This window comes from Phascolarctos cinereus, unplaced genomic scaffold (assembly GCF_003287225.1).
Source record: "Phascolarctos cinereus isolate Bilbo 61053 unplaced genomic scaffold, phaCin_HiC Scaffold_2;HRSCAF=192, whole genome shotgun sequence".
Lineage (NCBI taxonomy): Eukaryota > Metazoa > Chordata > Mammalia > Diprotodontia > Phascolarctidae > Phascolarctos > Phascolarctos cinereus.
Window position 1 is genome coordinate 7421553 of NW_027555625.1, and position 20093 is coordinate 7441645.

General features: G+C 53.2%; 1 protein-coding gene across 1 annotated transcript in view; it reads left to right on the forward strand.

The window, feature by feature from the left end:
• The window catches only part of NBAS (NBAS subunit of NRZ tethering complex), a 252708-nt gene that overhangs the window by 54488 nt on the left and 178127 nt on the right, over nucleotides 1-20093 (forward strand). Inside the window, 5 exon segments of the mRNA XM_078149224.1 lie at nucleotides 424-575; nucleotides 1636-1773; nucleotides 2913-2991; nucleotides 5967-6071; nucleotides 7069-7205. Coding sequence (XP_078005350.1) covers nucleotides 424-575; nucleotides 1636-1773; nucleotides 2913-2991; nucleotides 5967-6071; nucleotides 7069-7205 — 611 coding nt within the window.

The following is a 20093-nucleotide window of genomic DNA, read 5'->3' on the forward strand; positions in this document are numbered from 1 at the left end:
CACAGGAGCTTTTATGCGTGTTCAGAGCATCACCCTGACCTGGTAGCATGTTTGTGAACTTTGCGGGCGCCCATACTCATGGAGCCGGTGACCGTGGCCCAGGCTGCCAGCGTGTGTAAGAGCTCTCCTCCGCCTGTCTCTTGGAGATCAGCTGCATCTTCCTGTGTTTCGGGAGTCTGTAGGAGCCATCCTAACAATGTTCTCGCCGTTTCTGCCACGTACCCCTGCTCTGGGTCAGCAGAGGGACGTGGCCTCTGCACGCCTGGTGGCCCGGGCTCAGGCTTCTTGGGAAGGATCTTTGGAGACATCCAAAGGGCCCTGACCACAGGGTCACCCTCTGGGGGAGGGCAGCGTCCGGCTCTGCGGTCAGCCGTGCGTGGACGTCGCTTTCTCGTCATCTCTGTGTTTGTGCTTTATTCCCAGAGTAAGATTAAGAAGCGCGCTTGGGTTCTTCATGAATGCTTGGAAAGAGTCCCCGAGAATGTCGAGGCAGCAAAGGAGTTACTTCAGTACGGCTTGAAGGGCACGGACCTGGAGGCTCTTCTGGCCATTGGGAAAGGAGAGGACGACGGCAGGTGTGTGCGGGATGTGCCTGGCCGGGCTTGTGGAGGAGGCGCAGGCATGTCAGGGGCTTCTGTGGCTTCTCCCCCTTCATTAGGCACCTTCGGTGTACATGGGGCCCAGCCTTGTCAGGGGACTCTTGCGTGGACAGTCACCTCCTCAGCGGGGCTGCCCTGACTGACCAATAGCAGCTGTCTTTATCTGGGCTTTTAGGTTTGCATGACACCGTCTGCACGTTGTCTCCCCGTGGCCCGTCATTGTCCTCCTTTTACATATGAGCAGCCTGAGGCACAAGAGAATCCGATTCCGTGGCCAGGCATGGCTGGCGAGGGAGCGGCAGACGCTTGAGTTAAACCCTGGTGTTCTTCCTTCCTCTAATCTCACATCTTTGCCACTCCACCAGCTGCTGTACTTTCTGTTAATGCAGACACCAGCTCGGATACTAAGTGTTTGTTAATGTTTGTGTTTATGTGTGAGAGGTGATGTGGCCACCCGACCCAGGCTTTGGGAGACCTGGGCTTGGTCCTGACTCCGTCACTTACTCGATGTGTGATTGGATATAAATGGTTTCCCTTCCCTGTGCCTGAGTGTCCTCCTCTGTAATGTGAGGGCTGTGTTCTGGGTAATCCCCTGGGTCTGCGCTCACTGCAGCAAGCGCTGCCTGGGCCAGACAGATTGGCCTGGAGCCGGCTGGAGGTGCATTTAGACTAGACCGAAGCTCTTCCTTTGTAAGACCTCGTAGGAGCTGCCTCTGTCCCTGGCTCCCTGCCGTGTTTGTGTGTGTGCAGGTACCACAGTGGCCCTTTCCCCCATCCTAGGAGGCTGCTGATTTCCTGCTGTGAGGAAGATGGATGGCTTTGGAGATGTTTCAGTGAGACCTTGTGTGGATCAATAAGGCTCATTCCAAAAGCAAAGCCAATCTTCCAATAATGAATTTATTGTTACGGTTTTTCTGACAATCAATTGTAATAATAAAATACAGAAGAGTGTAAAAACTGGTATTGAGTTAATTAATTTTTAAAGAGGAATCTCTTTTTACTCAGCCTTGATTTGGGTTTTCCGTCTTCCATCTAGATTTGTCTTGCCTGGGGAGGTCGACATTGCTGGGGTGCCTTATGAGGACCTTTTGTCACCTGCTGAAGATGCTGAAAACACAGAGGAGAGAGGGCCCAAGAGGAGACCGGAGCTCCTGCAGCTAGCCAACTTCTCACAGTAAGCCATGCACGCTGACTGCTGGCTTGGTAAACAGTGTCTCCACACGCCCTGGCGCTGGGCTTGGTCGGTTGTGGTAGCTTTGCTGCGGGCATCCGTTGGGAAAGCAAGGGCCTGGTCCAGCTCTGCTGGTCAGTAGGTGGGCGCCTGTGGTGAAGCCTGGCTTAGGACTTCTTGGTATCTCATTTCCCCCAAATCTGAACTGTGGGGTTGGACCGGATGATCCCTCAGGCACTGATGAGCTGAATCTAAGAACTGGTTTTGGTCTCTACTGAGATCACAGTGCAGCTAGCCGTAAGGTCCTTCTTCACATAAGGAGTAGAGGCCCCGTTTCACCAGTGAGGAAACCGAGGCTTTGTGGGCCTCCAGGCATGTGGAGGGATGGTTTGTGAGCGAGTTGAAGGAGCCCCGGACCACTGGCTTCTACTCCCAGACCCTCCCCAGCTTCTACTCCCAGACCCTCCCCCCACGCCTCAGCCTAGGTTCTGGGGGCTGGGATGAGGCTGAAGCCTTGGACTCTTGGGTGAGGAGTTGGGATTCCAAGGGAAGGCCACGCCCAGCCTTGGAGAAGCAGGAGTGAGGTGAGGAGGAAGGAAGACGACTGGACTTTGGGTACCTCAAAGCTTGGCACGGCTGAGAGTGGGGGGACGTGGACCGAGCCCTAGAGGGCAGATGCGGACTGGGCAAAGGGCATTGAACCTGGCATTTGGAATCAGTCACTTAGTCAGCATTTATTAAGTGCCTGCTGAATGCGAGCACAGAGCTAAGCACAGAAAGAGGTCAGAGGCAGCCTCTGTCCTCCGGGAGCTCCCTGGCTATTGAGGAGACCAGGGCTGGGAGTGGGGAGTGTCTGGAATTGGCCTCATCGGTAGAGCCGAGGTCCGGCGGGTGGAGCCCCTGCTCGCTCTGGAGTGGGGAGGGGCCTCCAGCAGCCGGGGCAGAGATTCCTTGGTCCCTCGTAGCCTCATCAGAATGCATTGGCCGTTCCTCTGTGGGGTGTCTCATTGGTAGCGATTCTTCCCTCTGTGGCCTTTTCTCTCAGTTCTAGTTATGTATTTTGGGGCCAAGCAGACTAAATCTCAAGGCTGCCACTGAGTGAGTTGTGGAATTTGGGGCTGATGGGCTTCCTTTGGCCGCAGGTTGACATTGGAACAGAAGGAGCTGTGCCGGTGCAGACTGAAATTATTGGCCTACCTGGACCGGCTGGCAACGTACGAGGTGAGGCCCCTGGAGCATCTGGTCTCTGAGACCCTTAGCAGTGCCGCTGAGGGGACGGGTGGGCCTTGGTGCCAGCCACTTCTCACCTTCTGGGTCAGCTTGCCTTTGCAGATTCATCCACCATTCTCTACAAAGACCTGTTGCCATGGGCCTTTCTGTGCTTCCCAGAGCGCCGGGGTCCTCCCTTCCTCCCACTGCTTCCTCTCTAGCTTTCTGGTGTCGTGCTCATCTCCTCTTCCGCGCCTCCTGTGCCTCCCGTTTGAGTCAGGGGGCCTTGCTGACCGAGTCTTCCTCCCCTCTGCGGTATCTCCCACCTCTTGACGTTGGCCCCTGTTCTCATGGGGATGGGTCCCTTCTTTTCAGCTGAGCCAGCCCCACACTTTCATGCCGGGTCTGTGCTGCCTTCTGTCCCCCAGGTCTTCCCTGCCGTCAGCCAGGCACGGCCTCTCGGCCTGTCTCTCTCCATCTGGGTGCTCTGCGTGCCCCTGCTTCCTCTCCTCCATCTCTCCTGTTTATTTACCTCATCAGAGGCCTCTCCCCAGGCTTCCTGCCCTCGTCTCTGCCCTCCTTTGTCCCTGTTTGCTGCCCTCTGGTTTTCTCCCGTCCTTCCTCCCTGACGGTGCACAGTGCGTCTCCTTTGCTTCGTTGCCTCCCTTGACGCGCCCCCTGGTCAGTGGGTGTACCCCACAGATCTAACCCGGGCCCTCCCTCTTTTGTCTCCCCTGTCTCGGTAGCCTCATAAGCTCCTCCTCCTGAAGGACCCTCCCAGATCTGTATATTCAAGCCTGGTGTCCCTCAGACCCACAGAACTGGGGAGCTGGAAGGGACACGAGGCGCCATCTGGCTCCTCCCACAACACACGTACAAGTGGCCATGCGGCATGTGCCTGTAGACCTTCGCGGAGGGGCACTTGCTCAGGGCTGGGAAAGCGCTTGTCCTTATTAGCTGTTTCCGCCTGACGTCAGATCTGAATAGACCGCTTTCTAACTTCTGTCCACTGCTCCTGGTAGTGCCCTGGACCCTCCTGAGAACCTCCTGCCCCATATCCGCACAAGAGCTCCCCTTGGCCCTGAGTATCATCTTTGCTGGCCTACCCATGCCTGGTGACACTCTCCAGCTTGGCAGCGACCCTCTTGAGGTATGGCCCCAGGGCTGAACTCAGGCCTGCAGACACGGGAAGAGTCCAGAGGACGGTGGCACTCTCGCCACCCTTTCCAGGAAGGACGAGTCTGACTGAAGCCTTTCTCTGCCTGCCTCTCAAGTCAGAGATCTGGGTCTGAGGTCCAAGGAGAGCCTGCCATGATGAGGAATCGCCGTGAAGTCTTGGGGCTTTCTGGGTCACTTGTGGGCCCGTAGTGATGGGAAGGTTCCGTGTGTGGCCCAGCTGGAGTCTGTGCCGGCTCCTCCTGGGATTCATCAACTTCACAAAACTTAGGTGAAAGCCAGGTTTATTCCCAGAGAAATGACCACTTTGTGGAACCTCGTTCACAATCCATACAGAAGGTCACATATTTAGGAGGGCAGGAAGGAGGAGATGCTCGTGTCCAGGGGCGTGGCAAGGAGGGGGAAATGCCAGGAAAGGTGGGACCACACCCTCCTGGAGGGGAGGGGCAAGGCCAAGGCCAAAGCACAGTTCTTTTCCCTTGGGAGGCTGAAAAGTGGAGGTGTCCTTATCTGCTAAGGCCCGGCTGCACACTGGCCAGGTGTAGACTGGCTGGCTCCCGTCTTCACTCCCCAGCACACACAGGGAGCTCAGGGATGCAGATAACAGATTATTTCAGCCGGGGGGAGCTTTGTCCTTGACATGTTCAGTGCCTCCCGCCTGCACTTAGGTCCAGTGTTTCTGGAAAATATGGCAGTGCAAAAAGAGGAGCCCCAGGGACCCCTTCACAGCCCTTAACTGAGCTAATAATGTGGGTGTGCAGTGCAAAGCATGGAATGCGTTATTTCTACCTTTTTGTCAGAGACTCAAAACCCAACCCAAGAGTGCAGGGGGCTTGGGGCCCAGGATTTCACCCGCATTACTATGTGTGCCCCTGTGGTCACATCACCCAGTGTACCTAGGGGGACTCAGTTTCCCCATCTGTAAATGGGGAAGCGAGGGCTGGGTGGCCTCTGGGGCCTGCTGCCGCTCTCCTCCTCTGTGACCTTCTCCTAGCATCACCAAGGGGGGATCTGCTAGCTCTGGGGCAGCGCCTTCCATTGGGCAGCTTATTCTCCTGGACGTCAGGTCGAAGTAGGCCTCTCGGTGGCCTCCGCCCATCGGTCTGGTTGTGCTGCCTGGTGCCAGACAGAAGGCTCCTCCCTGCTCTGCGCGGCCGCCCCGAAGCCCTGCCTCTCATGCCGTGTGTGCGATGCTGGGATGGGGCCTTGGACATGGTGACAAAGACCGCCAGGAGCTTCCCTTCTAACGGGGGCACAGCCTCGGGGCCAACAAGAGACCCGCCCCTCCGGGGCAATGCTTGGAGCGGCCGCCTTGGGAGGGTGCCGTGTTTATTTCACTTGGGAGTGACCCTTGATGCCTCAGGATTTTCTGGGGTGGAATCACAGAGCTTGCCCCTTCCTGCTTGGTGGGGCCCGGGGAAGCTGGCATTGTTGCTGGCCTCCTCCTCCATTCGCTGGGCTCTTTGTTGATGGAGATAAAGAGGTGGAAAGTCCTTGCAGAGGCTGTAAGTGCTCAGGATGGAGGTGGGATGATGGAAAGGTCCCTGCCTGGTGCTGCTTTTGGTTGACCTGCTCCCATTGATGGCGTTCGCGGTTGCCAAGTAGTTGGTTGGGCGGCCAGGCAGTCAGTTGTCTTTGGAAACCCCAAGGTGGGAAGGCAACCACAAACACTTCTCTCACAAAGGAGCCAAGAGGGAAGGGAGCTCGTTCTAAGCTCATTTATTTTAGCAGGCCGAGGCGCTGAGGCTTTAATATTTATTTTCTGTCGCCGTGTTTAAAAGACTTTTCATCAAATCACTGTTTCCCCTCAGGAAATCCTTGGAGTGCCTCATGCAGCCGAGCAGAGATACGATGCTGAATTCTTTAAGAAGTTCAGAAACCAGAATATTGTCCTCTCAGCCAGAACCTATGCCCGGGTAATTTGTTTTTTGTTTATTCGCATCATCTGTGGCTTTGGGGTGCACAGCAAATGTTCCTGATTGAATAAGAGTACATACTGCTAAGGATGGGTGGCAGCTTGGTGATTGGACGGAGAATGGGCCTGGATGCAGGGGGGGACCTGAGCTCAAGTCCTCGTACTGACCCTGATGGGCTGTGGGCTCCTGGGCCAGACACTCACCCTCTCTGGGTCCCAGGTAACTCTTGAAGGGGAGAAGTCACTGAGCATGCCCACCTGCCCTGGGAGAGGGAGCCTCCACACTGGGAAGTTTACTAAGCCCCTGACATCACAGGACTAACAGCCGCTCCCATTCGTATGAGGATGTCAGGTTTCTGAAGCGCTTTCTAGATTCACTTCAATCCTGTGAGCTGGCTGCTTTAGCCTTCCCATTTTGCAGATGAGAAAACCAGGACACACTCCACTGAACAATTTTGTTTGTTGATCCTGAAATGTTTGACATTTGGCTTGATGGCTTGACAAGCTGGGAGGAGAGAGATCCTGTGTATTCTGACCTTGTGGTGTTCCACAGACTTAGGGTGAATGTGAAGAAAGGCTCTCAATGAGCATGTGCAAAACAAGCTTCCCTCCCTTTCCTTCCCTACTCTCTCCCTCTCTCCCTTCCCCTCTCCCTTCCTCCCTCCCTTTTTCACTCCTTCCCCCATCTATCTCTTGCCCTCCACCTCCCTCCTTCCCTTCCTCTGTCTCTCCCTCCCTCTTTCCCTTCCTTCCCTTCCTCTCTCTCTCCCTCTTTCCCTTCCTTCCCTTCCTCTATCTCTCCCTCCCTCTTTCCTTTCCTTCCCCTTCCTCTGTCTCTCCCTCCCTCTTTCCCTTCCTTCTTCCTCCTTTTCCTTCCCCCCTTTCTTTTCTCCATCTCTTTCCCTCCCTTCCTCCATCTTCCCCCTCTCCTTGGCCTCTTCCCTCCCTCCGTCCCCCCCTTTATCCTGGCCAGCGCTTGACTCCCACTCTTTGTACAGGAGAGTAACGTCCAGGCCCTGGCCATCCTGTTCACATACCACGGTGCGGAGCTGCTGGCCCATCGCCTCGCCATCCTCTCCAATTTCCCAGAGACTACTTCTCCGCATGAGTACGCAGCCCTGCTCCCAGAAGCCTGGTAAGGACATTCTGGCTTTGGAGCTTTGTGGTTTCTTCCAGAGCCTTTGAAGGGTGGGGCTTTTTGGTGTTAGGTCGCCCGCTTCCACGGCCATGTATCATCTGGAGAGCCTTGCCCTGGGAGTCGGGAGGCCTGGATTTGAATTCCCCTCAGATGAGGGGGCATGCAATGGCTGGATTAGCTTAGGGATGTGAGTGAAGTGAGGTATTGTTGCACCTTTAGTTAACAACAGTTGTGGACAGAGCAGAGAGACGCCGTGACATAGAGGAGGAGGAGGGGGGCAGTGTTGGAGGCCTGGCCCTGCGGTGAGGATGCTGTGGGATCGAGTCCTGCCATGATGGGTGCATGCTACCAGCCACGTGAGTCTGGGCGAATCCTCTGGCCTTTCTTGATGCTCTAGGCCTCTCCCTCTCAGATCGTGAGGGGCCGATCTGTGTGAGTGAAGAACATCTCTGTTCTGGGAGTTTCCTCCATGGGTGAGGTCATAGGTCAGGCCCATCCGAGCACTCGACCTGTGGTGGCCACAGGCTGCAGATGAGAAGGGCACGGAAACCCCAGCAGGGTGCCCAGTTCAGACGTCTGGCTGGGGAGCAAAGGGTCCGGATCCCCGCTTCTGTGCACGTTTGGGTCTTAATGTTGTTTATTTGAGTGCTTCCTTTTTGTAGATTGTTATTCCAATTGATATAAAAAGTGACCCAACATAGAATGTGGGGATTGTACTGGGTGATTTTCAGTCACAGAATTTTATTAAAAAAAAGACCAAGATGTTTTTTATGTTACCAGAATCTTCCCCAGTATCTTTAGTCATCCCATGTGACAATATTTTTAAAGGAAAAAAAGAAGAGGAAAAAAAGTCAGCACCGTCTGCCCAAACTTTGAAAGTGCTGGCAGCCGTGTGTCTGTCCCAGAGGGGCGGGGCTGGGCCGGGCCGGCTCAGGCCTGCTCCATTTTGGGCATGTGACTGTGCATGTTGTGTCGTGGTGCTGTCCCGTTCCCGGCCATCTTCCCCCGTTGGCGTCTTGGTCATTGTTGCAGTCGTCCTCTCTGTCTTCATGGACCCCCACATGTTCCGCCTTCCCCAGGTGAGGGGCATCTCCTTTGTTTGCCAATCTTGGCTCTCACAGTGTTGGTGTCTGGGATTTTCTTCCTATTGAGAATCCCAGAATGAGAGCCGGAGGGGCCCTCCACCGCCGTCTGGGCCAGCCCAAATGCCAGAGAAACATCCCTTGGCTGTCCCCGATGGTGGCTGTCCAGCCTGTGCTTGATGACCAGCCGTGGTGGGGCACTCACTGCCTTGCGAGGCAGCCCTTCCCACTGCGGGGGCGGCTCTCGTGGTTGGCCAGATCTCCCTGATGTCCAGCCTCGAGCAGCCACTGTGCCACCTGCCCTGGGGGAGCTCCTTCCCCATGTGGGCTGTGGGGCTTCTCTGACGTTAAAGATGATGTGTTGTGTTGCCCTTTTATGAAGTGTGTTACCGTTTGTCCTGAAAAGTGCTGTTTGCTTTCAGGCCGCTAGGAAGGGAGAAGGAGGAAGAGGGGCTGGGCTCCCCTTTCTGTTTTCTCAATTTCTCTTGTTCTCTAGCCTTATTATTGCAATATGTACCATATTATAGGGTGGAGGGCTATGTGTGTGTGTGCACGTGTGTGTGTGTGTGTGCGCATGTTCCTGTCTCTTATTAAATCTTGATTTATTGACATAAGAGCCGAGTACATTGTGGCCAGTTTCTCTGAGGGTTCTCCCTTCCTGCTTGCCCTTTGCCCCACGTGAACCTTTGGGGCAGCATAAGAAAAGTCAGCTCATCAGCCAGCACTGATGAAGCACTCATTGTGTGTGAGGCCCCGTGCCAGGCCCCAGGGATACAGGGAAAGGCAGAAATACTCCTTGTCCTTCAGGAGATTCTGTCTGATAGGCAGATGATATATGGCATAGTGACCGAGAGCCAGCCTGGAGGTCCAGGAGACTGGGTCGTGTCCTGGCAGGTGTCATTGGACCTTGCAGAGAGGGTGTTGACCTGTGTGGGAGAAGGAGATCCTTCCCCTGGGAGTGCCCTGTCCCTCTGACTCCTGGGCAGTCCTTGTCTCTGGACATCAGTGGACACATCCCAGGTCGTTGGTACCTACTGAACTGCATTTTCTTTTGACTTACATTATAATTTCAGAGATGTGTTCCCATGGAAACCAGTTTCACCCTGAGTGAATACATTTCACGCCGTGCTTTCAGGGAGCGGCATCCTTTCTCGTGTACGCTCTGCGTCCATAGAGCTCTTGGTCCCTGCTGGAGAAGGGGCTGTGTCTTCTGTGGGTCTGGAGGCAGCGTGGCTTGGGCAGGTGCTAAGAGCAGACAGCCCCTGGAGCGTTCCAGGGAAGGGAGGAATTCTCCCTTCATGGGGGGGTGGCTGAGTCTCTGTGATGCAGCTGCCCGTTCTCAGGAAGCCTTGACAAGAAGGTCAAGATTTTCTGATCAGGATTGAGTCCGTGCCATGGTACGGATGTGCAGTGGTTCTGGGTTTGAGACTCTTAAGCTCAGAGTTGAGCCCTGGGGATTAAAACAAAACCAGTCTGTATTATTGTGAGTCCAGATTAATCCAGAGGCCATGGGAGCTCCCTTTCACCTTAGCCGCACTGGCAGAGTGGACCTGTGGGGGGCCTTCCACACTTGTCGCCACTGCTTTGGCTGGGCCTTCGTGGATCCCTCAGCCTAGGAGTTTATCTTAAAATGTGTCTTCCTTCGCCTGAAAGTGGCAAGAATGAAGTCTCATGGGTCCGCTGCCTTGGGATATGTTGTCTGAGCCAAGTCACAAAAGCATCCCATGCCCCTCCCCCTCACTGAGCTCTCCTAGAGCGCTGTCGATGCCCACGTGTTGGGAAACGTGTTGACGTTTTCCTTGGATCTCTATTCTTGAACAGTCGTCTTTTGACTCTGGAAGTAGCGTCTTGCACTAAAAACAAAACAAAACAAAGAAAACCAAAACTTTCTTGAGGTCTAGCAGGAAGTATTTGCTGCTGGCAGTGCCGGTGCCCCCCCAAACCGTATCATGGGGAGAGAGCAGATTTTGGGGTCAGCGAGGGCTGAGCTTTCTTCCAGGTCCTTCTCCAAGGTGCCTGAGAGGCTGCTGCACCACGTCGGTGTCACCGACGCTGCTGTCTCTCTAGCCCAGAAACTCCATAGCCGGTGGTGCGTTCTTGTCTGCCTGTTTTCTCTTTACACCCACAATTCCAGCCGTGCTGTTCTGGTCTCTTCAGAGCTTGTCTTCCGCTTATTGAATAGGATGTTCAAGGTGATTTATTTGGGGAATTGATTCCTTGATTAAGCAGCATGTCCTACCAAGAAAGCCTTGTTCATTTGAACGAGTCTTCCTTTGTTTAGAGCTGGATGAAGCCTTGCATGGTCGGCTGTTATGGGAGGAGCCTGAATATTTCACTTTCCAATTGAGAAGGATCATAGTTTATGGTGTCGATTTTCCAGCCTTGCAAAATCCAAGGGCAAAGTCACAAAGCCGGAGATGCCCTCGGACCTGCCTGATGGAGCCATGTGGGCACCCGTCCCTCCTACGTGGTCGAGCTCCTCCTGTGTTTGGATGCCATCAGTGAAAGGGAAGCTGCCCCTTCACGGGGTAGCAGGGTCCATTGTGTGGCTCGATGGGCAAGTGTCCGTCCTGGAGCCTTTTCCCCATTGGTCTGAGTTCTTTCCCCTGACTTCATGCAGAATAAATGTAGCCCCTTTCTTCATGAGAGCCCTTCAGCTCTCATTCAGTAAGATGAAGTGTGGTGTAGTGTCTGTAGAACTGGCCTTAGTGCTTGGTGGGATGAGCCGGTTCAAGGCCTGGCTGCATGGTCCTGAGCAGAAGGGTTAGCACTGGAGAAATAGTTCTGAGAAGCATGTGCATAGAGATGGTAATTGAATCTGTAGGAGCTGATGAGATCCCCGAGTGGAATCGTGCAGAGGGAGAAGAGAAGGGGACACCGGACAGAGCCCTCAGGGCTGCCCACAAAGAGCAGATGTGACCTGGATGAGGACCCAGCAAAGGAGGCTAAGAGGGAATGGTCAGACAGGCAGGGTGAGAGCAAGGTTGTGAAGAACAAGGGAAAAGAGGGGGTCAAGGGCTGGTGGGCAGCGCCCCAGGCCACAGAGAGGTCAACGTGCGTGAGGATGGAGAGAGATCATCGCTAAATTTGTAGAATGGGGTCACCAGACAGGTCGTCGAGTTGAGATGAGAGTAAGAGGAAAGGAGATGTAGATGGCCCTCTTGGAGGCTTGCACCTTGAAAGGAAGGAGAGCTGTGGGACTGTAGCCAGCAAGGCTGGATCGAGCAAGGGATGGCTTTTCTGAGGATGGGAAGACGTGGGCTTGCCTGTATGTAGTAGGGAAGCAACTGGCAGACAGGGAGAGACTGAAAATGTGAGAGAGCGGGGATGACAAAGCGGGCAGTCTGCTGGAGAAGATGGGATGGAGTGGGATTTCTTGCGTAGCAGAGGGATTAGGGTTTGTAAAGAGAAGGGCCACGCCATTAAGACAGGAGTGAAGGAGGAGATGGTGGCAGGGTGCCTCAGAGTGATGGGAGATGAGGGGAGAAGAGGTGCTCACAGCAAAGGGCCTCAGCTTTTTAGTGAAATATGAAGCAGAGTCCTCAGCTGAGAGGGTTAGGGAAGGGGAGCCATGCGAGGCTTGAGGTGGGATGAAAAGGTTTGGAGGCGCTTCTGTGGAGAGTGGGAAGTGATTCAGTTGTCCACGCTTCTGGAGGAGAGTAAGTGGCATGGCTGGGCCTTCTCGGCTACGAGGGGCACGGCAGTCATCAATCTGTTCTCGGGGTGGATTCCAGGACATTCTAATGATATGGTGGGTTTGGGCAGGGACCCTCCTCTCAAGGGCAACGTATCGAGTATGGATTCGGGTGCTGGGATGGAATTGAGCAGCATGGCTGAGACTTGTGATGATAAAGTGAATCTCGTGTCTCTAGTTTGGGCCTTGCCTATGGCGGGTTCCTTCTGAAGGGCTTTTTAATTGAGTCAGCCCAGAATGAGCCACTGGACTATGGACTGTGGCATTGTATTAGATGCTGTGGACAGGGTTACAGTGGACAGACCAGTCCCTGCTCACTATGAGTTTGCATTCTAGTGGGGGAGACAACAAGGATGTATAGACATGTCTACACAACCTGAACATAAAGTGAATCAATCCATGCAGATGTGTACAGAGGAGTCAAATGCTTTGCTAACAAATGCCTTGGGTTTGTTAAGGAGTTATGATGTGAGGGCACAAGGTGGGATCTGTGAAAGATGGTTCAGGGACAGAGGGATGAGGAGGGAGAACCTTCCAGGCATGAGATGGGAGATGGAGGGTCATGGGACCAGTTGGTATAGGTTCATTGGACAGGTCCAAAAAGCAGTCCAGCAGTGACTGGCCTTTTCCTTCCATGTTGGACTTTATGTAGACTTGTCTGATGAGTAAGGGAGGGGAGTGGTGTCCACTGAGAATGGAAAGGTGATTGGGAGATGCTGGGAAGGCTTGAGAAACTCAACAGAGGAGTTTGTGTTTTGTCCTGGAGGCAATAGGGCACCCTGGGAGGTGACTGTTAGGGGAGGGATGGGATCGGATTTGTATCCAGGAGACATTAATTTGGCAGCAACGTGAATGGACTGCAGTAGGGGGAGAGTTGAGGCAGGCAGCCCAGCGAAGAGGCTGTTGTCATACTCCAGGCTGGAGGGATGAGGGCCTAAATGAAGGTGGTGGCTCTACCTGAAGATCGGAGGGGCCGGATGTGAGAGATGTGGATTTAGAAATGGCAGGATTTGCCATCCAGTTTCTGTGTGGGATGAGGGTAAGAGAGGAATGGAGGGTAAAGCTGAAGCTACGACCTGACAGACCAGAAGGACAATGGTGCATGAGAAGAAGCAGGGACATTTGGGAGAGGGATGGTCCGCCATCTTCAGCTGGGCTGCACAAGAGGCTTTGTGTATATATGTGTGTGTGTGTGTGTGTGTGTGTGTGTGTGTGTGTGTGTGTGTGTGTGTGTGTGTGTGTCTGTCTGTCTGTCCTTGGTATATGGCTTTGGCAGGACTCTGGATAATTGTGTGTGTGTGTGTGTGTATGTGTGTGTGTGTCCTTGGTATATGGCTTTGGCAGGACTCTGGATAATTGTGTGTGTGTGTGTGTGTGTGTGTGTGTCCTTGGTATATGGCTTTGGCAGGACTCTGGATAATTGTGTATGTGTGTGTGTGTCTGTCCTTGCTATATGGCTTTGGCAGGACTCTGGATAATTTTGTGTGTGTGTGTGTGTATGTGTGTGTGTGTGTGTGTGTGTGTCCTTGGTATATGGCTTTGGCAGGACTCTGGATAATTGTGTGTGTGTGTGTGTGTGTGTGTGTGTGTGTGTGTGGTGTGTGTCCTTGGTATATAGCAGGTAGAACTGAATGAGATTTGAAAGCACTGAGAAGGGAGCTGGGCAAAGCTCTGGGTTTCTCAGTTACACTTCCCTGGTTACTTTTTCCTTATCCTGAGAAGTTATGGAGAACATTTAAAGAAGAAGATTGTTAGGAACTGTGTCAGAAGCTGACACGTGGCATGCCTGTGTGGGGATCCTCCCTGCAGGTCCCTTACTCTTCTTGCCTCTGTGTTTGACATTTAACACTCACCCAGTATTATGAACCTGACGGCTGGCCGACCTCTGTGAGCGTGCTGTTGTTATCTCTGATATTCATGGAGGCATCACACTCATGATGTGCCATCAGTCTTTGCAAGACCGTTGAGCTTACGTTTCCTGTCAGGATCTGCCCGTTCCCCTTTTGGAGCCCCTTGAGCAAAGCAGGGATACTTTTGGATTGCAAAGTGCACATTTTTAGTGTTTATAAAATTGGCTTTTGAAAATGAGCACAGCAAGGGTAGCGTTTGTGACAGTGCTCCCCTCCTGGCCCCTGTAGACACCTGGAATCACTCTGGTCACCTCGCTCTCCGTCCCTCCCTCCGTCCATTCTGTTCCTGGCAGCTGTCTGAGATCAGCGAGCCTTTCTCCTCCCCTGTGTACCGCCCTTCTGCCCTTTGGGTCCCATGTCCCTGGCTCCCAGCAGACGGTCCTGTAAAAGCGTCTGTGCCCTGCTGGGTGGTCTTTGTCCTTCGTCTGTGGGTTCATGGGCGGGTCCTGCTGGCCTCGTTTCCTAGGCTCAGCGTGGTATTCAGGCCCAAGTCCTCTTCTTGTCACCTGGCTCCATAGGGGTTGCCTTGTTATCTGCACCTGCATGTCACTCAGTCAGTGAACAAGCGTTTATGAAGCATTTACCGTGTGCCAGGCCCTGTGCTCACCACTGGGGACACAAAGAAAGGCAAAAATCACGGCGCCTGCCCTCCAGGAGCTAGCCTTCTGGCGGTGGAGACAACATGTGAGCGACTCACAACCCGTCCACGCTAAAGATCCACGGGCTAGGTGGAAGGGATGTGGAGAGGGCTGAGGCCTCGAGGCCGAGCCAGGGCCTGGATATTCCAGCCAGCAGCCCATCTGTTTCACGGTGACTGAGACTTCCTCTAGGACAGGAAGTTGTGGATTTGGCCAGGAGCTCCTCTTGGTCCTCCTGTCAGAGCCTTGGATGAGCTGTGGTGGGGTGGCGAGGATCTCAATTCTCTGCTCTCAGTGTTCTGTCCACGTGCGGAGTCGGGGCAGGCTGCCCGGCCCTTTGCCTTCTCACGCCTGGCCTAGTGAAGGGTTGAGATTTGGGGCTGCAGGCCGCTGTGAAAATGAGACACTTGCTTTATTTAGCGTGGAGTCCTTGTGCTCAGATGGAAGAGGGTCATCCCGGAGCGTGAACTCTCATACCTGAAGTGAGCTGGCTTTGTCGCGCCCCGTGAGGAGGCTGACCAGCAGTACGTCCTTCCTTAGTTGTGCTTCCTTTGGCCCTAATTTACGGCCAAAGAGACCACGCCTGATCGCTCTCCCACGTGTACTGTAGTTCTCTGGACTCTCTTTTCTGAAAACTGATAATCCATGAAAAGCCTAGATGGAAAACTCAGTTAATGGAATATTGGATTTGTCAGAGCGTCTCTCAGTCACCCCCTAAATATAAGAGGAAGCAAAGTCTGGGGTGTGAGTTGAGAGCGTTTTTCACTTCCTGAATTTTCTTAGTTTAATTAGACTTCTTACTTTTTGGACGGATAGGCAGAATGCCAGCGGCCTGCTCTCCCAGAAAGAGAGAGGGCTTTCTGTTGAAGTAGGAAGATCTATTTTTCTGGTGTGCTGTTTTTTTCCCCTTGAAAACTGAGTGACTCTATGAATCAGTCATTCTTTTGGTGATTTGCTCCTAAACATTCCTTGCCTTCAATACCTCTGTAATTTGCATGACATATTAAGGCTAAAAATAAAAGTGGTTGGTCAAAATTTGTCAGGTCTCCGATAGTTTTGGCCACCAGATGTCAACCTAGGCTGATGTCAGCATATACACCCAGGCTATGTATTAAAAGAAATCAATGCATTTGAAAGGCATAAGAAGCATTTATGTTTTCCATAAAATTTGTAAGATTATTTTTTTTGGAACATTTGGCTCCGTGCAGAAGAACTCTTCCAAATATAACGACAAAAAACCACAGGGAGGTGTTGAACTCTGTGAGAATTGAAGGGCTGTGAGTGTATTTATGTGTGTATGTGTGTGCATGTAAGTTATGTGGATGAATACCAGAGTATGTATGTGTATGTGTGCATGTGTGTATCTGTGAGTGTGCATACATGCATGTGTGAATGTGTCTGTATGTGTGAGTGTATGTGTGTGTATTGTGTGAGTGTGTTTTCTGTTTGTGTTTGCATGTGTGTATGTGTGTGTGCATGTAAGTTATGTGGATGAATGCCAGAGTATGAATGTGTATGTGTGCATATGGGTATCTCTGTGTGTGTACATGCATGTGTGAATGTGTCTGTATGTGTGAGTGTGTGTTTTCTGTTTGTGTTCGCATGTGTGCATGTGTGTGTGCATGAGTATATGCATGTGCACGAGTATGTATGTATGTGTGTAAATATGGTTTCTATGTGTATGTGTATTGTATGAGCATTTTGTGTGTTTGTGTATGTGCATGCATGTGAGAGTATGTGTATGTGTACAGGTGTGGGAGTGCATATGTATGAAGGTACAGATGCTTGTGTGCATGCATGTGGTGTATATGCACACACATGTGAGAATGTGTATGTATATAAGTGTGTATGTGTATGTATGTGTGTATGTGTGTCCCTTGAAAAAGCAGTGAGATCTTGCCTTCTGCTTGGGGGTGGGCAGGGGGAGTGAAAGGAATGGCTTTTTAATCATTAATGAGTAATTTTCTCCCCTTGGATGCGGCCACCTCAGTCTGATTTAGGCCTTGTTTCCCTACTCAGATGCTGGGATTCAGTAAACCTTCTTAACCCTGTGCTAGGGCCAAGGTAAGATGAAAAGGAAATCAGGCCTGCTCTCAGGGAGTTTACCTTCTCTGAGCCGGTACTGCCTGGACACGAGAGCTCAAATACCGGTGCCAGGGAAGGAGTATCCAGAGATTTCTGAGGACAGTATTGGCCCTTGGGGAAGCAGGGAGCAGGGGAGGGCATGGCAGGCATGGGGGACAGCGTGGGTGACAGCGTAGGCAAAGACCTGGTGTTAGGAGGGCCAGTGGTTGGGGAGAGGAGAGCTTGTCAGGCAGCAAGACCGGAACGGTGAGTGAGAGAGTGAGTGAGTGTGGGGGAGCAGTGGGGAGTAAGCCTGGAGAGGGCGTGGTGGGCAGTACAGGTCACACGGAGATTTGGTGTTTTTCCTGAGAGGCCATCGGAAGCTGGTGGAGGTTTTGAGTAGGAAATGACTAGGCTCTGTGGAAGAGGCTTTGGAGAGGAAAGAGGCGGATTCATCTGGGTGAGAGGTGCCAAGGGCCTGAACAAGGCCCGTGTCTCTGTGAGCGGAGAGAAGAGGCTGGGGGAACGAGATGGTCTTGTGAGGGGATGGCAAGGACCTGCCGGCTGAGAAGGAGGCAGGCAGGGCCACGGCTGGCCACCGCTTAGGGAGCTGGATGCTTGGGACGACGGTTGTGTCGTCAGGGGAGAGGTGGCCTTTCTGGTGTATCTGGGACATCTGCACAGAGGCGCCCGACGTGCGGCTGGTTATGTGAGATTGGAGGCCGAGCAAAGACTGCCCAGCGGCGATCTTTGAACCCATGCGGCTTGATGAGCTCCTCCAGGAAGACAGTCCAGAGAAAGAAGCGGGCCCGGGACAGAGCCTCGAGTCCCCGCGGCCACCCCGGCTCCTGGCTGGGAGAGCGGGGATCGTGCGACAAGGGAGACAGAGAGGGGTCATCGGTCAGATGGGAGGAGGAGAGCCGAGAGAGAGGATTTGTCATGAGCGTGAGGCCCCAGCGGAAGTCCCTGGACGCAGCACAAAGAGACAGTGTGAGATTTTGGAGAGAACAGTCTCACTTTGAGGGGAATTGGGACGTGACTGAGAGCAGAGACCGGGCCATACAGGCGTGGAGGCTCCTGGAGAGTGTCAGTCATTGGCCTCGGGGGACCCACCGGAGAGGCAGGGGGCCTGTTTGGGCTCAGTGTTGGGAGAACCCGTCCACGGTCAGAGCGCCCATTTACAACGATGTTGTCCTTTTGGTTTGAGACAAGGGTGGAGCAGACTGCCTTCAGAGGCCATGAAACCCAGGCTGTGAGGTCGCACGCAACCTCAGGCTCCAGGCGCGCATGGGAGGAGAAGTGTAATGGAGGATGAGCGTGTCACCGGTGGGTCAGTCACCAGGAGAGACTGCTAGAGGACCTGCTGTGGGTGTGCCATCGTGTTAGGTGCTGAGGACACAGAAAGAGAACCGCCCCTGCCCTCCGAGCACATCTGCTCTAACAGAGACAGCACGCATGTGACATGTGGAGTAGGGGCAGCGGCTCTGGCAGCTGGGGCGCAGAGCCTGGGGGAGGTCACGTTTCTCCCTCTCCCAGCCGAACGGCACACGCCCCTGCGGGAGCAGGGCCTTCTCGCTTAGGGTCAGGGTCATCCCTCTTTCCTTTGCTTTTTCCCATTCCCCCCCTTCTTCCCGATGTCTCTGGAGCAGGGCCCAGAGGCCCTGGCCTTTGACATGGAGTCACTGCTGCTTGTGCCACAGGCCGTTGGCGAGATCAGCAGGGGCTGCTGCGGGCTTCCGCGGGAGATAGTGACATATTTCCCTTAAAATGTATTTATGTAAATAAAATAGGGGACGTGTAATGGCCTCCCAACCATCTGCTGGAATGGTGATGACCCGGAATCCCTTCTATTTCTTGTCAGAAAGTATCTCAGCGATTGCGTTTGGAATTGGGTTTCATACGCGTTTCCCACCCTGCCCTCCTGATGTCTCTCGGTGATGCCTGGTCATCGCGTGGAGCCGACCTGGAGTTCGAAGGCCTCTTATTGTAGTGTACACATGGTGGCTTTCTTGTGAAATTGTGGGCCTGCAGCAGCGTCAGAGTCAGAAAACATTGATTAGGCACCTACTGTGTGCCAGGCACTGTGCTAAGTGCCGGGGTGCAAAGAAGGGCCAAAGATGGTCCCTGCCCTCAGTGAGCTCTCAGTCTGTTGGGGGAGACAGCACCTGAAAAGAAAGCGAGGGGGGTGGAGGAGGCTACCGGGCAGTGTTGGTGGGGGTGTGTGTGGGGGTGGGGCATGGCAGGATGAAGTCCCTCGGCCTCGGGGGGAGGTGAGTGATATGAAGAGGGCTGGTGACAGAGCTGATTTCATCCTGTAGCATGATTGTATCCTCAAGTCCAGTAGAGAGGCCAGGTGGGGAACCATGACAAAGGACGAGATGCCTGTTGGCCAGCTGAGAGCAGATGGATTCATTTGTAAAGGGGGTCATAGGGTGATCCGGTTTTTGGTCCTGTCTGTTCTGGGCATAGAGGAGTTAACCCATTTGGGTGGAGGAGGTGAAAGCACGGCCCTTTGAAGGGTTGAATGAGGTGGGGGGTGGGGGACCCAGGCCTGCAGACCCGGCGAGGGAGCTGCTCTGCCCAGGCTCGGCTCCCCTGCGAGGTGCTGGAAGCATGGGGAAGCCCTTGGTTTCTCTCAGCTTCTGTTAGATAATCACACACTGCCCCGCCTGTGCCAGAGTCAGGCCTGGACAGTGTGAGGACGTGGCCTAGCTCTCCATTGGCCCCTTGTCCCCCACCTGAAAGCCAGGCAGAGTTGGAGGGTTTCCAGGGGACAAGCCGCCATGGCTTGGGCGTCTTCCGGGAATCACTTCATTCATCCTTTGTCTGATTAAACCACAATTTCTCTGCTTGGTGGATGAGACGGGTGAATGGCCATTGCAGACAAAGACAGGGCAGCTGATTCCTGCGTCTGTGTTTTTGGTGGGGAGGAAAGTGATTAACAAAACATGTTTTTAAAATTAAAGGAATTGATTCCCTAGATGATTAAAAACCCACCCATCCCCCTCCGGTCTGGAGCCCGCCAGCTGGCTGTGCCTCTTCGCGTTTCCCAGTCCTGGCTTGATTTTCGGCACTGGCTTTCCTGTTGTGTTCACAGACCTCTGAGACTCCCATGGGTGTCCACACCATCCAGCAGCACTGAGTGACACTCTTCTTATCTGAAGATTCAACAGGCAGAATTAATTTTCTTTCCAACATTCTTATAGGATGTTTGAAAACATTCTGACCAGCAGATTGAGAGCATCTGATCTTTAAGTAGATTAAAATGGTTCTCCTTAATGGTGGAATTACCTCTGGGAAATTTTCCATATGATTTCTTTTGGCTGTGTTTCTTTCTAGTCAAGATTTCATTAATATGTAAATATGCATCTGTAATACCCATGAATCCCTTTCTCACACTATATTCAGTTAACATACAAATAGGCTTGTGACCATAATCTTCCCAATTTCTGATATAGACTATTTTATTCAGCCATTGTTTTTATTATGAGGCAAAT